Source organism: Salvelinus sp. IW2-2015, linkage group LG31 (genome assembly GCF_002910315.2).
Source record: "Salvelinus sp. IW2-2015 linkage group LG31, ASM291031v2, whole genome shotgun sequence".
In the NCBI taxonomy this organism is placed as follows: Eukaryota; Metazoa; Chordata; class Actinopteri; order Salmoniformes; family Salmonidae; genus Salvelinus; species Salvelinus sp. IW2-2015.
The window spans coordinates 26,879,173-26,904,375 of record NC_036870.1 but is presented as its reverse complement, the minus strand read 5'-3'; the positions used below and the strand labels follow the sequence as shown (position 1 = coordinate 26,904,375).

General features: G+C 44.9%; 1 protein-coding gene across 1 annotated transcript in view; it reads right to left on the bottom strand.

Moving 5' to 3' along the window:
- The window catches only part of cdk6 (cyclin dependent kinase 6), a 79,023-nt gene that overhangs the window by 11,368 nt on the left and 42,452 nt on the right, over positions 1–25,203 (bottom strand). The window contains exon 4 of the mRNA XM_023976129.2: positions 16,000–16,109. Within this exon, the coding sequence (XP_023831897.1) occupies positions 16,000–16,109 (110 nt within the window). The remainder of the gene's footprint in view (positions 1–15,999; positions 16,110–25,203) is intronic.

The window sequence follows — 25,203 nt, the reverse complement described above, 5'->3', positions numbered from 1 at the left end:
AACATGGACACCACACAGACGACTCATGACACTCACACAAGGAGGAACTATGGAACACACAGAGAGGAACATGGCCACACACAGAGAACATTTGAGACACACACAGAGACATACACACACAGAGGAAACATGACACACACAGAGACAGACACACACAGAGAGGAACATGGACACACACAGAGGAACATGGACACAGCAGAGGACATGAACAACAAGGACATGAGACACACACAGAGGAACATAGGAACAACACACAGAGGAACATAGACACACACAGAGGAACATGAGTGGACACACACCAGAGGAACATAGACACACACAGAGGAACATGGACACACAACAGAGGAACATGAACACACACAGAGAAACATGACACACAGAACATGAGACACACACAGCAGGAACATGAACGACACACAGAGGAACATGGACACACACAAGAGGGAACATAGACACATAACACACACAGAGGAAACATGAACACACACAGAGAACATGGACAACACAGAGGAACCATACACACAGAAGAGGAACATGGACACACAAGAGGAACAATAGACACACACAGAGGAACAGACACACAGAGAGAACATGACACACCAGAGAACATGAGAACACACACACAGAGGACCATGAACACACACAGCAGAACATGAACACACACATAGAACAGGAACATGAACACACACAGAGGACATGGACACCACAGGAGAACAGGGACACACACAGAGGAACATGGACACACACAGAGAACATGAACACACACAGAGGGAACATTGAAACACACACAGAGGAACATGAACAGCACAAAGGAACATGACACACACACAGAGGACATGGACACACAACAGAGGAACATGAACACACAAGAGGAACCATGACACACACAGAGAACATAGACACACACAGAGAACATAGACACACACAGAGGAACATAGACACACACAGAGGAACATGGAACACACACAGAGAGAACATAGACACACACAGAGGACAGTGACAGCCACAGACGGAACATAGACCACACACACAGAGGAACATGAACACACACAGAGGAACATGAACACACACAGAGGAACATACACACACACAGAGGAAGATGGGGAAAGGGTTTGGATGAAGGTGAATATGGAGGTACGGCCGTGGAGAAAGGATTGGATATAGTGGTCTGGAAGGGAGATTCCAAATGGAAACATTAGGAACACATTACATAAAGGTGCAGACATGACAAGGTAGTGCCAGGTGACTGTGGGGAGAAAATGGGCTTAACATAATTACACAGTCAGGAGACTGCCAGGACTAGACAAGGAGGTGATATAGGGATAGGACTGGGCCAACCATTCTGTCCCACATTCCACACAACCTCTGGAATGTGTATCTGCCTGTCTGTGTGTGTGGGAGAGTGAGATTCTATGTCTGTGGGTGAGTGAGATTATGTGTGCGTGGGAGAGTGAGATTATGTGTGTGTGAGTTTGGGAGGGAGTGCATGTGTGTTCACGTGCACGTGTGTCTGTGAGTGAAATCCGTGTGTGTGTGTGTGTGTGTGTATGTGTGTGTGTGAGGTTATGTCTTTGAGTTTGGTTTGTCAATGTGCCAGCGCACTATGAGAACGTAAACAAGGATGTGAGTCCCCTTCTGCGTTGACTGCATTAACATAACACGTCCAACCTTTAGATTAGCGGAATGTCAACACCTCTCTCTGTCATTCACTTTTCCATCTAAACCATGCAGATGCAGACTTGCATGATATTTGCTTCAAATTCCTGAAACAAATTGTACTTACAGGGCTGTCAGTGTGAGTCAGTCAGTGTGAAACTAGATTTTTCTTTCTTCAAAAAGCTATGAATAAAAGATGGAAGCATTTGGGGGAAAACCTTTGATGAGTCAACAGTGAGAGACTGGGGACTGGGGACTTCTCTGTCTTACTCAGTAGAGTATTGTAGTAGAGGCAACAGGTCACCTGAGAGAGATTGGGGACGTGGGGACTTCCTGTCTTACACAAGCCTAGGTAATGGATGTAGTAGCAGCAACCACAGTCACACAGTGAGGATGTGGACTAGGGAACTTCCTGCTCTGTCTCTACAGCGTCTTAGGTAATAGTAGTATCGAAAGAGCGTCCAACAAGCGTAATGGAGACTGCGGGACTGGGACTTCTCTGTCTACTACAGTTAGAGTAATGTAGTAGAGGAAACAGTCAACAGTGAGAGACTGGGGACTGGGACTTCTCTGCTCTACTACAGTGATAATGTAGTAGAGGCAACAACAGTCAACAGTTGAGAGACTGGGACTAAGGGACTTCTCTGTCTACTACGCGTAGGAGTAATGGTAGTAGAGGACAACATGTCAACAGTGAGAGTCTGGGGACTGGACTTCTCTGTCTACCTACAGTAGAGTAATGGTGTAGAGAGGACAACAGTCAACAGTGAGAGACTGGGGATGGGGACTTCTTGTCTACTACAGTAGAGCTAATGGTAGTAGAGGAAACACGTCAACAGTGAGAGTCCTGGGGACTGGGGACTTCTCGGTTCTACTAACAGATGTATTGTAGTGGAGGCAACACAGTCAACAGTCGAGAGAATGGGACTGGGGACTCTCTGTCTACTACAGCTAGAGTAATGGTCTAGTGAAGAGGACAACAGTCAAACGTGAGAGACTGGGACTGGGACTTCTCTGTACTACAGTAGAGTAATAGGTAGTAGAGGAAACAGTCAACGAGTGAGAACTGGGACTGGGGATCTCTGCTCTACTACAGTAGAATAATGGTAGGTGAGGACAAAAGTCAACAGTGAAGAGACTGGGGACGGGACTTCTCTGTCTACTACAGTAGAGTAATGGTAGCGAGGACAACAGTCAACCAGTGATGAACTGGGGACTGGGACTTCTCTGTCTACTACAGTAGAGTAATGGTATAGGAGGACAAACAGTCAACAGTGAGAGATGGGACTGGGCTTCTCTGTCTACTACAGTAGAGTAATGGTAGTAGAGACAAACAGCATGAGAGACTGGACTGGGGACTTTTCTGTTCATATGGCATTGGACATTAGACTTAGCACATCAGTGGGGGGGGGGGGGGGGGGGCTAGGGACAAACAGTCAACAGTGAAGAGTCTGGGGCATAGGGACTCTCTTCTCGTCTACTCAGTAGAGTATGGTAGTAGAGGGAGCTAACAGTCAACCGTGAGAGACTGGGACTGCGTGACTTCTCTGTCTACTACAGTAGAGTAATGGTAGTAGAGGACAACAGTCAACAGTGAGAGACTGGGGACTGGGGACTTTTCTGTCTATGGCATTGACATTAGACTGCCACATCATGGGGGGGGGGGGGGCTACTACAGTAGCTGCCAGTCATGTGAATGTGAGTAAAACTACTAACTATAGCAAAAATATCACTAATGTTTATTTTTGAATGACTGTATTTAAATATTTCTAATTTGATGATACCCGCCCTGTGATTTTCATGTACTGTAGTTCTTAAGTATCCACTGGTTGCCCTTTTTTCATGGCAACAGGTCATATATCCTGCTGCTGTGACTGCACACTGCAGTATTTCGCCTAACAGATATGGGAGTTTATTAATGTTGGATTTTGTTTTCAAATTCTTTGTGGGTCTGTGTAATCTGTAGTAAATATGTGTCTCTAATGTGGTCATACATTTGGCAGGAGGTTAGGAAGTGTAGCTCAGTTTCCACCTCATTTTGTGGGCAGTGTGCACATACTGTCATCTCTCTCGACACATAGCCTGTCTGCCTATGGCGGGCTCTCTCAATAGCAAGACCATGCTCACTGAGTCTGTACATAGTCAAGGATTTTCTTTATTTTGGGTCAGTCACAGTGGTCAGGTATTCTGCCACTATGTACTCTCTGTTTAGGCCCAAATAGCATTCTAGTTTGCTCAGTTTTTTTGTTAATTCTTTCCAATGTGTCAAGTAATTATCTTTTTGTTTTATCATGATTTGGTTGGGTCTAATTGTGTTGCTGCACTGGGGCTCTGTGGGGTCTGTTTGTGTTTGTGAACAGAGCCCCGAGACCAGCTTGCTTAGGGGGCTCTTCTCTAGGTTCATCTCTCTGTAGGTGATGGCTTTGTTATGGAAGGTTTGGGAATCACTTCCTTTAAGGTGGTTGTAGAATTTAACGACTCTTTTCTGGATTTTGATCATTAGCGGGTATCGGACTAACTCTGCTCTGCATGCATTATTTGGTGTTTTACATTGTACACAGAGGATATTTTAGCAAATTTGGTGTTCCTCCTATTTTGTGAATTCTTGGTTGGTGAGTGGACCCCAGACCTCACAAGCATAAAGGGCAATGGGTTCTAAAACTGATTCAAGTATTTTTAGCCAGATCCTAATTGGTATGTTGAATTTTATGTTCCTTCTGATGCCATAGATGACCCTTCTTGCCTTGTCTCTCAGCTCGTTCACAGCTTTGTGGAAGTTACCTGTGGCGCTGACGTTTAGGCCGAGGTATGTATTGTTTTTTGTGTGCTCTAGGGCAATGGTGTCTAGATGGAATTTGTATTTGTGGTCCTGGCAACTGGACCTTTTTTGGAACACCATTATTTTTTGTCTTACTGAGAATTACTGTCGGGGCCCAGGTCTGACCCTCCTTGGTTGGGGACAGAAGCACCAGATCATCAGCAAACAGTAGACATTTGGCTTCAGATTCTGGTAGTGTGAGGCCGGGTGCTGCAGACTGTTCTAGTGCCCTTGCCAATTCGTTGATATATATGTTGAAGAGGTTGGGGCTTAAGCTGCATCCCTGTCTCACCCTACAGCCCTGTGGAAAGAAATGTGTTTTTTGCCAATTCTAACCGCACACTTGTTGATTTTGTAACTGGATTTTATAATGTTGCATGTTTTTCACCCAACAACACTTTCCATCAATTTGTATAGCAGACCCTCATGCCAAAATGAGTCAACAAAGCATGAGAAGAGTTAACCTATGTTTTGGTTTGTTTGTCGATTAGGGTGTGCATACGTGGTTATACGTGGTATGTCGTACGGTAATTTGGTAAAAAGACAATTTGGCATTTGCCCAGTACATTGTTTTCACTGAGGAAATGTACAAGTCTCCTGTAAATGATAATCCAGAGGATTTCCCCAAGGTTTCTGATGACGCATATCCCACAGTAGGTATTGGGGCCAAATTTATCTAAACTTTTGTGGACTGGGTGATTAGTCCTTGGTTTCAAATATTGGGGAAGATGACAGAGCTGAGGATGATGTTAAAGAGTTTAAGTATAGCCAATTGGAATTTGTGGTCTGTATATTTTATCATTTCATGTTGGAGACAATCAACACCACAGGCCTTTTTTGGGTTAGAGGGTTTGTCTTTTGTCCTGTAGCTCATCCAATGTAATTGGAGAATCCAGTTGGTTCTGGTAGTCTTTAATAGCAGATTCTAAGATTTGTAATTGATCATGTATATGTTTTTGCTGTTTGTTCTTTGTTATAGAGCCAAAAATATTGGAGAAGTGGTTTATCCACACATCTCCAATTTGGATAGATAACTCTTCGTGTTGTTGTTTGTTTAGTGTGTTCCAATTTTCCAATCCCAGAAGTGGTTTGATTCTATGGATTCTTCAATGACATTGAGCCGATTTCTGACGTGCTGTTCCTTCTTTATCCGTGGAGTATTTCTGTATTGTTTTAGTGATTCGCCATAGTGAAGGCGTAGACTTTTTAGGTTTTCTGGGTCTCTATGTTTTTGGTTGGACAGGATTCTCAATTTCTTTCTAAGGTTTTTGAATTCTTCATCAAACCACTTGTCATTATTGTCTTAGGTTGTCTGCTTGAAATGTTTAGATTTGATAGAGAAGCTGAAACGTCAAATATACTGTTAAGGCTTTCTACTGGCAAGTTTACACCTTCACTATTACAGTGAAATGTTTTGTCCAGGAAGTTGATAGGTTTCTACACTACTTTCCTTCCATCTATAGCATTTCTTAATATTGTGCAGTTCCTTTGGCTTTGATGCCTCATGATTGAGTATTGCTCTGTTCATGTAGACTGTGATTTTGCTGTGATCTAATAGTTAGTGGGCTGACTGTGAACGTTCTGAGAGACTCTGGGTTGAGGTCATTGATAATGTAATCTACAGTACTACTGCCAAGGGATGAGCTGTAGATGTACCTACAATAGGAGTCTCCTCGAAGCCTACCATTGACTATGTACAGACCCAGCGTGCGACAGAGCTGCAGGAGCTGTGACCAATTTATGTTGGTTGTTTTGTCATAGTTGTGTCTAGGGGGGCATATTTGGGAGGGAGTACTGTCACCTCCAGGTAGGTGTTTGTCCCCCTGTGTGCTGAGAGTCAGGTTATTGTCCAATCCTGGCATTTAGGTCGCCACAGACAAGTACATGTCCCTGGGCCTGGAAATGGTTGATCTCCCCCTTTAGGATGGAGAAGTATGGGGATTCTATTGTGTGGATATAGGTAGCACACATAAGGGCATTTTTCTCTGTTGAAATAATTTCCTTATTCTTTTCTAGACAGATGTAAAATGTTCCTGTTTTGACTAATTTAATAGAATGGGTTAGGTCTGCTCTATACCAAATTAGCATACCCCCTGAGTATCTTCCCTGTTTCACACCTGGTAGTTTGGTGGATGGGACTACCAACTCTCTGTAACCTAGAGGGCAACCAGTGGGTCCGTCTCCTCTATACCATGTTTCTTTTAGGATGACAACGTCTGTATTTCCAATTTCTTTGATGAAGTCTGGGTTCCAGCTCTTAAGTCCAAAGGCAGAGGACCTCAGACCTTGTATATTCCAGGATGAGATAATAAAAGCTTTGTCTTCCATAGGGTCTAGTGTTGTTTTTGTGTGGTTTAGGCTCGGACCATTACAGTAGGTGTGAGCAGAGAATGATGAGCATCTGATACATACCTCTTAGGTCACAGGATGGGGCTTGGGGGTGGTGTATTAGTGGGGGTTGGGCCTGTTTCTCTGCTCACAGCCTGGGCATATGTGCGGCTGTCATGTTGAGGTCCTTGCTGCGGGGCGGAGGGCATGAGGCAGAAGGGGCATAGGTCTGATCTAGGGGGGCCTATATAGGGTGTAGCCAGGGTTTGTTTGGGGTGGTCTCAGCAGGCTGGGGTGTGGCTGTTAAAGCTGTGGTCTGGGTGTAGGTCCTCTTGGTGCAGGTCCTTCGGGATGGGTTGTTGCAGGTCAGGAAGGGTGTCTCACTGATCTGGGCGGAGTGTACGTTGTTCTGTTGCTCCTGTGTGCAGTGCTGGGGCTGCGGTTCAGGGTGACGTCCTTTAGAGTCCTGGCAAAAGTTGGGATTGCTGCCTTGTAGAGGTGGACCTGGTCGTAAAAGGTGTTCATGTTCAGGATGGAGGGCCAGGTAGACATTAGGTTTTGAGGCACAGTCCCGGGAAATGCTTGCGTTCACCCGCTGTATGGTGACAAGGTGAATATCTTTTTGTGGTAGCAGGGTGGAGATAACCACTTGTGCGTTGGGGAACTTTGTGTTTGGGTGTGTTCTGTCTGGATTGTGTGGACCACCATGTCTCTCTCCAGCTCTGAGAATTGATCCCTCTCAATGATAGAGGAGCAGTGCAGTTGTGGGACTTGGGTGTGTTCAGTGCTGGGGGGGTGACTATCCTCGTCTGCAGGACAGTTTGAAGAGGTGTGATCAGACTCACTCAGGATGGGGGAGTCGTCACCGAGAGAGAGCTTTTCCTGATGTGCTCTCTCTTTGATCCTGTAAAAGTCCTGCTGGAACAGCATGAGGATACCCTGCACCATTACTGTCCCAGACTTGTACATGTTGACAGAGGTTGTTTCAATTTCCTCAATGTCTAGTATTCTGAGTTTCCACCCTGGGCCAATACCCTCTCTCTTGACATAGGGGTAGTGTGCTCTTATAGAACTGTGCCATGCCAGAGGATGGTCTGTGTGGACAATTACGTTGCTTACGTTCCCCTCTATGTAGCAGCCAGCAAACAGTGTCTCTGGATTGTCCTTGAGGAGCATTTTTTTGTACTTATTCCGTGCAGTGTTATTTTTAATAGCCAAGGGGTACTGTACTGGGATGACATCTGCACAGGGATACGCCATGGCGCAGGGGGCTTCAAAGGTCTCTGCATTTGGGTGTGAGAGGCTGTGAAACCCTGCTGCCATTGTTAGGCTCAAGAGTTTTCACACCTCTCACTTCACACTTCAGTGCTAATTGAAGTTGCAGCCAGTCTGTTCTTTCCTATCAGCTTGGTAGCTCAGTATACTTACTTACTTAGCTTTATATAACAAAATTACCTAGAGATTATATTCTTTTACTTTTTGGCTTCAGAAAGTAGGTTCAGACTGAGCATTACTCACCCAGTTTTGTGTTGGATGGTATTTCGAGGTTGTTTCTTCTGCAGGTTTTGGTTTGTTAGAAGTTTTTTCTTGATAGTCCTTGGTAGTAACAGTCCATTCAGGTAATTTTGTCCAAGAATGAAGGTTTTAGGTAAGGAATTTTGATTTGTTTTGAAGGTTTTGATGTAGATGGTAGTTTCCTGTATAAGTCCATGGCATTTATCCAACTATAATTACATTTTTTGCAGAAGAACTCAGGAGCCCATGATCTCTCTCTCTCTCTCTCTCTCTGACTCAGTCAGAGGCAGTTCCCAGGTGCCCTTTAATCTGTAACAGGTGGCCTTTAAAAAAAGCCACCTTAATAACCTGCAGGATAGACAGAGTGAAAGAGAGAGAGAGTGAAAGAGAGAGAGAGAGAGCTAGAGAGAATGAGGGGTGCTGTTCATAGACATCAAAGGGCCTACCGTCTACCTCCAGGCAGAGTTGGCCAGGAGCCAGGTCCTGAACACACATGCTTTTACAGCTCATTGTGTCACAGGGAGAATCACAAATCACCTAGCCTCTACTGTCATCACACACACACACACACACACACATGCACACACGTACACGCATACACGCACACACACACATGCATTCACACACACACACGCATACACACAAACGCACACACAGTAGGTGTGTTAGTGTGTCAGTGTGAGTGTGATTACAGGTGAATAGTGTGAAGAGAGCCATAGGTGTGTTAGCATAGTTAGAGTAGCATTGTGAGAACACTCATTGATGTGTTAGTAAGGTACTGTGAGGAAAGGTTTGCGTCCCAAATGGCACCCTATTCCCCCCAATAGGGCTCTGGTTTAAAGTAGTGTACTATATAGGGAATAGGGTGCCATTTGGGACACAAAAGCTTAAACCATGGGTGGGTGTAGTTAAATCTACCAAGCTACTGTCAAACCACGATAGACCTTTATGTTTTTGGTGCCAACATTTAAACGTCATAAAGTAATTACATACAAACAAAACAGACTGAAACCTCACCACAAATTTCCCAGGTGAAGGTTTAACCTACAACAACGCATTTGAATATTTTTTTTCTTCCCAGGTCATTAAATTGATTATGTTTTTATGTTCCCTTCATAACCCTCCTGACCACAACTTGGGGCTCTGAACCACACATACACGCACAAAACCGCACACACACAAGCATGTACGCACGCCATTGACACCCCCCCCACCCCCCAGGTAGCATATGAACAGGTCATAAGCCATGGCAGAAATGTTTTGAAATACAGAACATTTGCTGTAAAACTGCTTCTTTCAGCCTCATGGCAAAATGTGTGGACTACTTTAAGATTAGCTATATGTGTAGAATTTCAGAAAATACTAAATTCTCTCAGCCTCATGGCAAAACGTGTAGAATTGTAGAAAATAAACTTTTAAAATACAACATTTTCTCAGCCTCATTGAAAAATGTGTAGAATAGCAGGAAATAAACTTTTAAAATACAAAATTCTCTCAGCTTTATGGAAAAATATGTAGAATTGTAGGAAGTCGCAGGGGCCCCCTGAAACTGCGGTACGCCGTTGGCGTACTCATGCACGTACGCAGCCACGCACACACGCACACAGCTGCTAAAGCAACGCACCTAATGTTGAATGATGCCATAGAGGATATCTCTTTCCATTGAAACATGTAGAAATTTGACTTAAACAAAAGAGAGATAAAGAGAGAGAGACAGAGAGAGAGAGATGAAAGAGAGACAGAGAGAAAGATAAAGAGAGAGAGACAGAGAGAGAGAGAGAAAGACAGACTACGGTGGCTATACATGGTCATGATCACATCCAATCTATGGTCCATCTATACCCTAATCTATGGTCCATCTATGATCCATCTATGGGTCAATCTATGGTCAATCTATGAACGAATCCATTGTCAGATACACTGTAAATACTTGCTAAAGTGCTGTCTGACTGGAGTGAAGTCAGAGAGAGTCAAATAGAATCTGGTTACAACTACAGATTTGGTGTGACAACCAATACATTTTCCTGAGTTTCCTTCAATGACCATGATAATTCCTCTTCAATGACCATGATAATTCCTCTTCAATGACCATGATAATTCCCATTCAATGACCATGATAATTCCCCCTTTAATGACCATGATAATTCCCATTCAATGACCATGATAATTCCCATTCAATGACTATGATAATTCCCATTCAATGACCATGATAATTCCTCCTTCAATGACCATGATAATTCCTCCTTCAATGACCACAATGACCATGATAATTCCCCTTCAATGGACCATGATAATTCCCCTTCAATACCATGATAATCCCCCTTCAATGACCATGATAATCCCCTTCAATGACCATGATAATTCCCCTTCAATGACCATGATAATTCCTCCTTCAATGACCATGATAATTCCTCCTTCAATGACCACAATGACCATGATAATTCCCTTCAATGACCATGATAATTCCCCTTCAATGACCATGATAATTCCCCCTTCAATGCCATGTAATTCCCCCTTCAATGACCATGATAATTCCCTTCAATGACCATGATAATTCCCCTTCAATGACCATGATAATTCCCCTTCAATGACCATGATAATTCCCCCTTCAATGACCATGATAATTCCCCTTCAATGACCATGATAATTCCCCTTCAATGACCATGATAATTCCCCTTCAATGACATGATAATTCCCCTTCAATGACCATGATAATTCCCCCTTCAATGACCATGATAATTCCCCCTTCAATGACCATGATAATTCCCCTTCAATGACCATGATAATTCCCCTTCAATGACCATGATAATTCCCCCTTCAATGACCATGATAATTCCCCCTTCACAGACCATGATAATTCCCCCTTCACAGACCATGATAATGTCCCTTCAATGACCATGATAATTCCCCCTTCAATGACCATGATAATTCCCAACTCCATGAAACATTGGACATGTCCTGAATGGCACCCTATTACTTATATAATAGTGTACTATTTCTGACCAGAGCCCTATTTTGGGACATAGCCACAGGGTTTGCAATATCACTCAGGATGCTGTCAGAGAGAGAGAGACAGGATATCGTCATCCCAAGACAGAGATCTGTCCTCTCCTCCATCCCATCTGTCCATTCATCCGTCCTCAGTGTCCTGCCTGTGACATCAGAGTTATGGGAAAACACAGCCCACCACATCCTCTCCAGGACAATGGGGAATTATCAGCCATAATCAGTCATCGGGCTACAGCGGGAAAATCAAAACACACACACACATGTACAAAACACACACGTACTGTACACACACACACATACTGTACAAAACACAAACACACATGTACTGTACACACACACATACTGTACAAAACACACACACATGTACTGTACACACACACATACTGTACAGAACACACACACATGTACTGTACACACACACATACTGTACAAAACACACACACACGTACTGTACACACATATACTGTACAAAACACACACACACATGTACTGTACACACACACATACTGTACAAAGCACACACACGCCACACACATGCCAAACACATGCACGCATCCACACAATAATGAACGGACACACACACACATATCCGTCGTTAGTGAGAGGGGGAGACGTGTGTCTCGTTGTAAGGACGGACGGTTGGGAAAGGAAACATAAATTACAGACAGATCCCTCCCTGTTGGCACTGCTCCCTAACCACAACAACGACTGTGTCCCAAATGGCATCCTATTTCGTATTTAGTGCACTACTATTGACCGCTTATCTTTTACACCAGTGACTCTCTCTCATATTCATCACAAACACAAAACAGTAATATATAAGTAAACCCTACAGCAAAGAAATATACATTGTATTACAGAAAGAGGCTGCAACTTGACTCTTTATCATTGCATTTCTTTTTCTGATGTGAGGGAGGCTTGATTAACAGCTTGGGATTTCAGTAGAAGAAGTATGTTACACCACAAACTGACAAATACCTATATCAAGAAAGTGAATCCTCTGCTGCCTGCAACCACAGCCAACTGTGGCGGAATTTTATTACGGCTTGATAACCAAACTGACAAAAAATGTAACAGCAGTAGAAATCATATTTCCAGTCAATATTAGTGAGGAAACCCCCAAGTCGACTAATTCCATGAAAAACATACAGCAGTTGGATTTTTCATATAACTCGTAAATGCACTATCCCTTACTTTTCAAACTTTATAAACTCAGGAAAAAAATAAATGTCCCTTTTTCAGGACCCTGTTTAAACACTGTTTTCCATGCTTGTTCAATGAACCATAAACAATTAATGAACATGCACCTGTGGAACGGTCGTTAAGACACTAACAGCTTACAGACGGTAGGCAATTAAGGTCACAAATATGAAAACTTAGGACACTAAAGAGGCCTTTCTACTGACTCTGAAAAACATCAAAAGAAAGATGCCCAGGGTCCCTGCTCATCTGTGTGAACGTGCCTTAGGCATGCTGCAAGGAGGCATGAGGACTGCAGATGTGGCCAGGGCAATAAATTGCAATGTCCGTACTGTGAGATGCTTAAGACAGCGCTACAGGGAGACAGGACGGACAGCAGATCGTCCTCGCAGTGGCAGACCACGTGTAACAACACCTGCACAGGATCGGCACATCCGAAATTCACACCTGTGGGACCTCACCAGACATCACTGGCAACGACGTCGCCTATGGGTACAAATCCACCGTCGCTGGACCAGACAGGACTGGCATAAAGTGCTCTTCACTGACGAGTCGCGGTTTTGTCTCACCAGGGGTGATGGTCGGATTCGCGTTAATCGTCGAAGGAATGAGCGTTACACCGAGGCCTGCACTCTGGAGCGGGAGCGGTTTGGAGGTGGAGGGTCCGTCATGGTCTGGGGCGGTGTGTCACAGCATCATTGGACTGAGCTTGTTGTCATTGCAGGTAATCTCAATGCAGTGCGTTACAGGGAAGACATCCTCCTCCCTCATGTGGTACCCTTCCTGCAGGCTCATCCTGACATGACCCTCCAGCATGACAATCCCACCAGCCATACTGCTCGTTCTGTGCGTGATTTCCTGCAAGACAGGAATGTCAGTGTTCTGCCATGGCCAGCGAAGTGCCCGGATCTCAATCCCATTGAGCACGTCTGGGACCTGTTGGATCAGAGGGTGAGGGCTAGGGCCATTCCCCCCAGAAATATCCAGGAACTTGCAGTTGCCTTGGTGGAAGAGTGGGGTAACATCTCACAGCAAGAACTGGCAAATCTGGTCCAGTCCATGAGGAGGAGATGCACTGCAGTACTTAATGCAGCTGGTGGCCACACCAGACTGTTACTTTTGATTTTGGCCCCCCCTTTGTTCAGGGACATATTATTCCATTTCTGTTAGTCACATGTCTCACTGAACTTGCTCAGTTTATGTCTCAGTTGTTGAATCTTGTTATGTTCATACAAATATTTACACATGTTAAGTTAGCTGAAAATAAACGCAGGTGACAGTCATTTTTGCATACATTTTACTTTTCCAGTTTTATGAAATCACTGCACTAGGTCTGGAGATCAACATTACAAAAAGTGCCCATGGGTTTCTGCACCTGTGGTCAGAGATACACGAAATGGTCAAAAGCATGTGGACACCTGCTCATCGAACATCTCATTCCAAAATCATGGGCATTAATAATATGGAGTTGGTCCACCCTTTGCTGCTGTAACGGCCTCCACTCTTCTGGAAAGTCATTAATATGGAGTAGGTCCACCCTTTGCTGCTGTAACGGCCTCCACTCTTCTGGGAAGTCATTAATATGGAGTAGGTCCACCCTTTGCTGCTGTAACGGCCTCCACTCTTCTGGGAAGGCTTTCCACTAGATGTTGGAACATTGCTGCGGGGACTTGCTTCCATTCAGCCACAAGAGCATTAGTGAGGTCGGCACTGATGTTGGGCGATTAGGCCTGGCTCGCAGTGTGTGTTCCAATTAGTTCCCAAAGGTATTTGATGGGGTTGAGGTCAGGGCTCTGTGCAGGCCAGTCAAGTTCTTCCACACCGATCTTGACAAACCATTTCTGTATGGACCTCGCTTTGTGCAAGGGGGCATTTTCCTGCTGAAACAGGAAAGGGCCTTCCCCAAACTGTTGCACGAAAGTTGGAAGCACAGAATTGTCTAGAATGTCATTGCACAATGTAGCGTTAAGATTTCCCTTCACTGGAACTAAGGGGCCTAGCCTGAACCATGAAAAACAGCCCCAATACCATTATTCCTCCTCCACCAAACTTTACAGTTGGCACTATGCATTCAGACAGGTAGAGTTCTCCTGGCATGCGCCAAACCCAGATTTGTCAGACTGCCAGATGGGGAAGTGTGATTCAGCACTCCAGAAAACTAATTTCTACTGCTTCATACTGCTTCAGAGTCCAATGGCGGCGAGCTTTACACCACTCCAGCTAACGCTTGGCATTGCGCATGGTGATCTTAGACTTGTGAGCGGCTGCTCGGCCATGGAAACCCATATGAAGCTCCCGACGAACACTTCGCGGCTGAGCCGGTTTCGCTCCTAGACATGTCCACTTCACAATAAAAGCACTTACAGTTTACCAGGACAGCTCTAGCAGGGCAGAAATTTGACAAACTGACTTCTTGGAAAGGTGACATCCTATGACGGTGCCACGTTGAAAGTCACTGAGCCCTTCAGTGACGCCATTCCACTGCCAATGTTTGTCTATGGAGATTGCATGGCTGTGTGCTCAATTTTATACACCTGTCAGCATTGGATGTGGCTGAAATAGCCGAGTCCACTAATTTGAAGGGATGTTCACATACTTTTGGCCATGTAGTGTATGTGGCTTCACAATGAGAGTATACGTGTGTTGCAAATGGCACCCTATTCCCTACATAGTGCACTACTTTTGACCAGAGCCCTATTGGCCCTGGTTGAAAGTAGTGCACTATAAAGGTAATACGGTGTCATTTTCTCAGGTTTTTGCCTGCCATATGAGTTCTGTTATACTCACAGACATCATTCAAACCGTTTTAGAAACTTCAGAGTGTTTTCTATCCAAATCTACTAATTATTTGCATATTCTAGCTTTTAGAACTGAGTAGCAGGCAGTTTACTCTGGGCACCTTTTTATCCAAGCTACTCAATACTGCCCCCCAGTCCCAAAGAAGTTAAAAGTTGTAGTTATCGGTATTAATTGTAGTTATCGGTATTGGGGGTTTTTTTGGCAAGGAAAATATTGGATATCGGTATAGGCCAAACATGTCATATCGGTGCATCACTAGGTTCTAGATAGCATATTTTTTTCTAAGAGTGTAGTAGGGGTGTCAAACTCATTCCATGGAGGGCCGAGGGTCTGCTGGTTTCTGGTTTCTCCTTTTAATTTGTGTCCAATTAAGACATAGACAACCAGGTGAGGGGAGTTCCTTACTAATCACTGACCTTAATTAATCAATCAAGTACAAGGGAGGAGTGAAAAGCCACAGACTCTCTGCCCTCCGTGGAATGAGTTTGACACGTCTAGAGGGACTGAAAAGATGTCACAGATGACATAAGGTCAATGTGCAGTGTCTCCCAGTATATGTATGTGTGTGTGTGTGTGTGTGTGATGTGGTGTGTGTGTGTGTGTGTGTGTGTGTGTGTGTGTGTGTGTGTGTGTGTGTGTGTGTGTGTGTGTGTGTGTGTACCAGGACCACTCACCTTCTCCTGAACATCTCAGCGAAGATACAGCCCACACTCCACAGGTCAACTGGGGTGGCATAGCTGGACTGGAGCAACACCTCTGGGGCTCTGTACCACAACGTCACCACCTACACACACACAATCAACACATTAATACACACAATCAACACATTAATACACACATTAATACACACAATCAACACATTAATACACACAATCAACACATTAATACACACATTAATACACACAATCAACACAGTAATACACACATAATACACATACTGTAAAAACGCACACACACACAACATACACACACACACCCTTCTCTTACATGTTCTCCATACACAGACATAAAACGTGACCCTCTGGTATGCATTAGGTACATCCTCTACCACAGGCTTCACCCACACTATGAAAGGAGAAGGGAGAAGAGGAGGAGAAGAGGAGAGGAGGAGGAGAGGAGGAGAAGGGGAGCAGGAGAGGAGGAGGAGAAGGGAGCAGGAGAGGAGGAGGAGAGGAGGAGAGAAGAGAAGGAGGAGAAGTGGAGGAGAGGAGAAGTGGAGGAGAAGGAGGAGAAGAGGAAGAAAGATGAATTGTGGAGAAGAGGAGGAGAATAGGAAGAAAGGAGGAGAAGAGGAAAAGAGGAAGAAAGGAGAAGAGGAGGAGAGGAGAAGAGGAGGAGGAGAGGCTGAGACCAGAGCACTCCTGATACCTGAGACACATTCCTCTTTCCTCCCTCACAGTCCTCTCTCTTTAAGTGTTTTACCTGAGAACGCCAAATGACACACACACACACACGTGTTTCTGTGCCCCTGTCTCAGGGTTACATAAGGTATGAAATCATATCTGGCAGGGCAGGTCTCTGGGAGCGCTCCCGTTTTGGTATGCCCAGATCACACAGTGTTTCCATAGTGAGCCATCAGGGAACTCAGCACTGGTCCCTGTGTGTGTGTGTGTGTGTGTGTGTGTGGTGTTGTGTGGTGTGTGTTATGTGTGTGTGTGTGTGTGTGTGTATGTGTGTGTGTGTGTGTGTGTGTGTGTGTGTGTGTGTGTGTGTGTGTGTGTGTGTGTGTGTGTGTGTGTGTGTGTGTGTGTGTGTGTGTGGTGTGTGGGTGTGTGGCTGTGGGTGTGTGTGGGTGTGTGGGTGTGTGTCCATTACAACAAGATCCACTGCTTTCACAGGACTCAGTCATACTCAAACAAACCCCAGTACAACTCTTGGCTCTTAGAATAATGTTACTAAATTGTATTTATATTGCGTTCCCCCCACAGACATCAGGTTTGAAAGTGCTTTGCGATGCTCGAGGAGGGAGTGTGGAACACCTCTTGCTCTACTAACGTGTAGCAGCGCCCACTTGGGAAATTAGCAGGCAGGCAGCCATTTTGTGCCAGAGCCAGAGCTGCTTCCCACATGTCTCCCAGTTTCTAACCCTGTGCTTGTACTCTGCTGGGAGCTGTGTCGACTGACTGTTAGCCCACAGGAAAAGCAGCATTGTTAACAGCTACAGTAGGGAAAACCATCAGACAAAACTCAGTGACCCCTCGCGAGAACGTGGACTGCTTCCAGGTGCTTTCCCTCTCCAGTTTTTCCTACGGCGGTCGTTTGGCCCGAGGCCCCGGCAGCCGGTGCTGCTCTCTCTCTCCCTCTCTCTCTGCTTATCACCGTGTTAGCAAAGACCAATGTTTTCCAAATGCCTTGCATGTTTGTCCAACACAGTGAGAGAATTATGAACAAAACTAAGCCTGCCCTGCGGTTTGGTAACAGACCAGTTACTACAAGGTTGCATGTTCACCTTTGGCCTTACTAATGTGGACTGTACCTTTGGGACGATGACATCCCATGAGAGTGTGTAAGTATATGATAATTATGTAGTAGCTGTGTTGAGGGTTGACTTTGAGTCAAATAATATGATCACTCAATTAGGTTTAGTAGATTATGTTTGGTTTATAGACTTATCCGACTCCTAGTCTGAATGGAAACGTTTTATTTGATTTATTTTACCAGGTATGTTGACAGAGAACACATTCCCATTTACAGCAGCAACCTGGGGAATAGTTACAGGGGAGAGGAGGGGGATGAATGAGCCAATTGTAAACTGGGGATGATTAGGTGGCCATGATGGTATGAAGGCCAGATTGGGAATTTAACCAGGACACCAGGGTTAACACCCCTACAATAAGCACCATGGGATCTTTAGTGACCACAGAGAGTCAGGACACCCATTTAACATCCCATTCGAAACACAGCACCCTACACAGGGAAATGTCCCCAATGACTGCCCTGGGGCATTGGGGCATTAGACCAGAGGAAAGAGTGCCTCCTACTGGCCCTCCAACACCATTTCCAGCAGCATCTGGTCTCCCAAACAGGGACTGACCAGGACCAACCCTGCTTAGCTTCAGAAGCAAGTCAGTAGTGGGATGCAGGGTGGTACAATGCTGGCAAATCATAAATAACTTTAAGTAATTCAGTTATCTAGAAGACTATCATCGGGTATCTGAAAGACAGAGTTCACTGGTGTTGGGTGTGTGACGAGGTTGATTAAAGTACATGACAAAACCTCATGTTCTTCTTGCGAACTGATAGAATGGTCAGATGCTATTTTTACAGCCACATGTGCTACGATGACACTTTCTCAGTTCATTCTTCCTTGCTAAGTGGAAACAGAGGAAGTTGAAGCTGTGAACAGTGTTGGTTGGCTCGTGTCACGTGACCCGAGATGAGATGCACATGACTCATTCTAAAAAAGAACTGAGGCAGGCCATTGAAGCTTTTAGAGCACTGAAACCTATTTTCATGTGTGGGGGGGTTGAGTTTATAAAAAGCATGAATGAAGTGGTCGTTGTACTGCCTAATTGACAGGATCATTAAATGTCATCGCTGTCATCTTGTGAAGTTTCATTACATTTCTTTGGCTTCTTATTTTGTTTTATTTTTGTATTTTATTTAACCTTTATTTAACCAGGTAGGCCAGTTGAGAACAAGTTCTCGTTTACAACTGCGACCTGGCCAAGATAAAGCAAAGCGACACAAACAACAACACAGAGTTACACACGAAATAAACAAACATACAGTCAATAATACAATAGAAAAGAAAGTCTATATACAGTGTGTGCAAATGAAGTAAGATTAGGGAGGTAAGGCAATAAATAGGCCGTCGTGGCGAAATAATTACAATTTAGCAATTTACACTGGAGTGATAGATGTGCAGAAGATGAATGTGCAAGTAGAGATACTGGGGTGCAAAGGAGCAAAAACAATTATAAATAAATAACAATATGGGGATGAGGTATCTCATATATCTAACTCTCATATATATACTCTCATATATCTTATCTCATATATCTAACTCTCATATATCTCATATATATACTCTCATATATCTTATCTCATATATCTAACTCTCATATATATACTCTCATATATCTTATCTCATATATCTAACTCTCATATATCTCATATATATAATCTCATATATCTTATCTCATATATCTAACTCTCTCTCTTGTCACGGCCCTACATCATAACTATGTTCTATACAAACCCTTGAACTGAATTGAGTGTTGATGTGAGCATCCATATGTCAGACCAAAAGGGTACCTCGAAATGAAATTACCAAGCACTCAGGGGAAAATACCACCACAGACCGAGAGACAGATATCACTATATAACACGTGGATAGATGCATGTGTGCAATATCAAACCCAATCAAACCCTTTCCTGTGGTTACGTCTCTTCGAGAGAGACATACGCCTGCTGTTATTCGCATGTGTCTTTTTTCCATTGCATCTTTCTCAAACACCACAACACAACTAGACTGCACTCCAGCAGACTTCTAGGAAGAACCACGTAGTCAACACTAACTGATGTGAGGGCTTAAGTATATGCGTCGTTATTTGAAGGCCAGGCCACAGATAGACACAGCAGGAAGTGCAGGAAGTGTTGTTACCATGCAGAATTAGCGCGGAGAAGACTTCCTGAAACATACAGTAATGATTTCGGTTAGAGAGCCATAGATCCAGATATTGCTGTGTTTGGTATGGCATGTAGTGCATTCCATGGCAATTATAGTCAGAGGAGTTGGTTAAATACGTTATAATGGTTAAAGGACCATCATTTGGTATTCATGAACAAATGACATATGCTGCATGTACCAATCGAAGGTGATTTATAAAGTCTTTCCCTTTCCAAGCATCCTTGGCCTATGGCCCTATGCAGACCCAGGAAATGTGTTTCTTCTTCTGGCCACTATCAGTGCTGCTAAGCTAAGCACATACCTCTTCCTCTCTCTCTCCTCCCTCTCTCCTCCCTCTTTCTATAAAATATCTGAACATCTCTCTATATAACCCTTATATGTGTCTGTCCCTCTCTATTCCCTCTCTATTCCAGTATAGACCTCTGTCCGAGTCCCCCATAACACACATTCCTATGTCTCGCTCACTATAGCACATATACGTTTCATTCTCTCTCTCCATAAAACACATCGGCCTCTCTATATAAATCAGGCTTCACTCTGTGAAACAACAGAGCAGCTGGAGGACCTGAGCCCTAAGACCATGCCTCAGGCCTACCTGGCCTGACAACGCCTGGCTGTCCCTGTCCCCAGTCCAATCGGTCGGGAGGCCGGTCCAGTTCTGCCTGCAGCTATGGAAGTCTGCCCTGTTTCACCGTACCTGCTACTTCGTCCCGGACCTGCTGTTTCTCCTCTCTCTCTTTCTCCCTCTCCTTCCCGTGGACCTGCTGTTTCTCCTCTCTCTCTTCTCCCTCACTCCCTCCCGTGGACCTGCTGTTTCTCCTCTCTCTCTTTCTCCCTCACTCCCTCTCCTTCCCACAGAGAGCAGGCGAACAGAGAGCAGGGCAGGAAGGCAGGAACAGACGAACAGAGAGCACAGAGAGCAGGCAGAACAGAGAAGCAGGCAGGAAGGCAGAACAGACAGAACAGAGAGCAGGCAGGAAGGCAGAACAGGCTGAACAGAGAGCAGGCAGAAGGGCAGAACAGGAAGCACAGAGAGCAGGCAGGAAGCAGAACAGCAGAACGAGAAGCAGCAGGAAGCAGAACAGGCAGAACAGAGAGAGCAGGCAGAACAGAGAGAGCAGGCAGGAAGGCAGAACAGGCAGAACAGAGAGCAGGCAGGAAGGCAGAACAGGGCAGAACAGAGAGCAGGCAGGAAGGCAGAACAGAAGCACAGAGAGCAGGCAGGAAGGCAGAACAGAAGCACAGAGACAGCAGAACAGAGAGCAGGCAGGAATGCAGAACAGGGCAGAACAGAGAGCAGGCAGGAAGGCAGAACAGGCAGCACAGAGAGCAGCAGAAAGGCAGAACAGACAGAGAACAGAGAGCAGCGAGGAAGCAGAACAGGAAGCACAGAGAGCAGGCAGGAAGGCAGAACAGGGCAGCACAGAGAGCAGGCAGGAAGGCAGAACAGTGGATCGTCCAAGGCAAGCCTCAATGACAAAGCACATCCGCCTACCTCCCTCTCTCTCTCTCTCCCTCACTCTCTCTCCCTCTTGTTGCCCCCCTCTTTCCCCCTCTCCAGTGGTGTGAAGTACTCAAGTAAAAAAATACTTTAAAGTACTACTTAAGTAGTTTTGGGGGTATCTGGACAGAAAATGGTCCAATTCACACACTTATCAAGAAAACATCCCTGGTCATCCCTACTGCCTCTGATCTGGCGGACTCACTAAACACAAATTCTTCATTTGTAAATTATGTCTGAGTGTAAGTATATTTGAGCAATTACATTTACTTTTGATACTTAAGTATATTTAAAACCAAATACTTTTAGACTTTTACTCAAGTGGTATTTTACGGGTGACATTCACTTTTACTTGAGTCGGGTATCAATTGGGTACTTTTAAAAGCAGTGTGTAACATAGGTAATAGGGCCATTTGGAACACAGGCACAGAAACCCTGGTCCTGATGGACACATTGTTTTCTACCATGCAGGGCCCCCGGGCAGACAGACAGACTCCTTTAACACATTGTTTTCTACCATGCAGGGCCCCCGGACAGACACACAGACTCCTTTAACACATTGTTTTCTACCATGCAGGGCCCCCGGACAGACACACAGACTCCTTTAACACATTGTTTTCTACCATGCAGGCCCCCGGACAGACACACCAGACTCCTTTAACACATTGTTTTCTACCATGCAGGGCCCCCGGACAGACACACAGACTCCTTTAAACACATTGTTTTCTACCATGCAGGGCCCCGGACAGAACCACAGACTCCTTTACACATTGTTTTCTACCATGCAGGGCCCCCGGACAGACACACACGACTCCTTTAACACATTATTTTCTACCATGCAAGGCCCCCGGACAGACACACAGACTCCTTTAACACATTGTTTTCTACCATGCAGGGCCCCCGGACACACACCAGACTCCTTTAACACATTGTTTTCTACCATGCAGGGCCCGGACAGACAGGCGACTCCTTTAACACATTGTTTCTACCATGCAGGGCTCCTGGAACGACACACAGACTCCTTTAACACATTGTTTTCTACCATGCAGGGCCCCCGGACAGACACACAGACTCCTTTAACACATTGTTTTCTACCATGCAGGGCCCCCGGACAGACAGACAGACTCCTTTAAAGGGACCTGATCCACCAGATGTGTGCTAAGGACAAAATGGAGACAGAGAGAGAGAACAGCAGGTTTCTTCCAATGCTTTAGGGCCAAGAGATTTACCTGCCTGGTCAGGTCGTGTGTTCAGGAAAACCTCCTGACCCTAACTGTCATATGTAATAATGTGTAACTAGGCCCTGACCAGGAAAACCTCATGACCCTATATGTTTTGTCCTTTCTATGTGACAGATCAGGCAAATTCTTGGCCTGCCTATGCATCATTGGACTGCAATAGTGGACGCCTGTAGAGAGACAGTAGTTACTGTACTGTAATTTATTGAACACTTCACCATGCAAAACATGGGCTGTCTGTACTTTATTGAACACTTCACCATGCAAAACATGGGCTGTGCTGTACTTTATTGAACACTTCACCATGCAAAACATGGGCTGTACTGTACTTTATTTAACACTTCACCATGCAAAACATGGGCTTGCTGTACTTTATTGAACACTTCACCATGAAAAACATGGGCTGTGCTGTACTTTATTGAACACTTCACCATGCAAAACATGGGCTGTGCTGATAAAAGTACTGACAGCACACCCATGCTGTTGGGCTTAACTATTGTTTACATTATGCAAGCAAAAAGTCTGCATGCATCACAAATCAAAGCCTAGCTGCAGACTACAGACCCTTGGGACCTGGTCATAAAAAGTACACTAAATAGGCGATAGGGTGCCATTTGGGATGTAGTCCAGGATTTTTCTAGTCAATCTCTTCCTTCTTCAATGGTTGTGTCTCCAGACAGGCCATTCTTAGCTGAGCAGTCAGTTGGCCTGTAAACACCCTTATTTACAGCAGGCCCCAGATTCACTCGCCTTTTCCATTTTTCTCTTCAAAAGACAATTTACACGAAAGACAACAACAATACCTGACAGCAGGCCAAGAAAGACAACAACAATACTCTGACAGCAGGCCAAGAAAGACAACAACAATACCCTGACAGCAGGCCAAGAAAGACAACAACAATACCCTGACAGCAGGCCAAGAAAGACAACAACAATACCCTAACAGCAGGCCAAGAAGACAACAACAATACTCTGACAGCAGGCCAAGAAAGACAACAACAATACCCTACAGCAGGCCAAGAAAGACAACAACAATACCCTGACAGCAGGCCAAGAAGACAGAAACAACAATACCCTGACAGCAGGCCAAGAAAGACAACAACAATACCCTGACAGCAGGCCAAGAAAGACAACAACAATACTCTGACAGCAGGCCAAGAAAGACAACAACAATACCCTGACAGCAGGCCAAGAAAGACAACAACAATACCCTACAGCAGGCCAAGAAAGACAACAACAATACTCGACAGCAGGCCAAGAAAGACAACAACAATACCCTGACAGCAGGCCAAGAAAGACAACAACAATACTCTGACAGCAGGCAAGAAAGACAACAACAATACCCTACAGCAGGCCAAGAAAGACAACAACAATACTCTGACAGCAGGCCAAGAAAGACAACAACAATACCCTGACAGCAGGCCAAGAAAGACAACAACAATACCCTGACAGCAGGCCAAGAAAGACAACAACAATACCCTGACAGCAGGCCAAGAAAGACAACAACAATACTCTGACAGCAGGCCAAGAAAGACAACAACAATACCCTGACAGCAGGCCAAGAAAGACAACAACAATACCCTGACAGCAGGCCAAGAAAGACAACAACAATACCCTCTGACAGCAGGCCAAGAAAGACAACAACAATACTCCTGACAGCAGGCCAAGAAAGACAAACAAATACCCTGACAGCAGGCCAAGAAAGACACAAACAATACTCTGACAGCAGGCCAAGAAAGACAACAACAATACCCTGACAGCAGGCCAAGGAAGACAACAACAATACTCTGACAGCAGGCCAAGAAAGACAACAACAATACCCTGACAGCAGGCCAAGAAAGACAACAACAATACCCTGACAGCAGGCCAAGAAAGACAACAACAATACCCTGACAGCAGCCAAAGACAACAACAATACCCTACAGGGCCAGAAGGAAGAAGAGAAGATTTAAAGTCAGAGTTTTAACTGATACAGCTTGTGACTACAAGCTTACAGTAGAGAGGCAGCAGCATAAACTGTATACAGTTAAAAACAGAGTGCAACAGTTGCCAAAGTATGCACAGCGTACAGGAATGCTGCATGGGGCCCTCTCTCAGCGAACAAAGACAGCACAGTCAGCCTCTTTCCCCCAGCCTAGCTACCACATCCGCACATCATTAGTCGGAAAATTCCTCATATATGCTGTCATTTTCTTTTATTCAATGCTGGTAAAGGCACGACTTTAATATCCCCCCTACCACTCATGACTCCCTCACCCAATCAGTCCCCTTTTCCCCATCTGAACATGGCCAGAGCCCGTCAACAATTAATAGAGACAGGGCCTGAAGTGCAGGGACGTGCGCTACCTGTAGGGTTACACAGGAAATACCAAATGAGATGTTCACTGTGCATTGTGCTCTCCAGCCGCTGTGTGTGCATGTGCATGTGTTCATATCCGTCTGTGTGTGTGTGTGTTTTTGCGTACATATATTCATATCCTTGTGTGGTGTTTGGGGACAAGCCCCC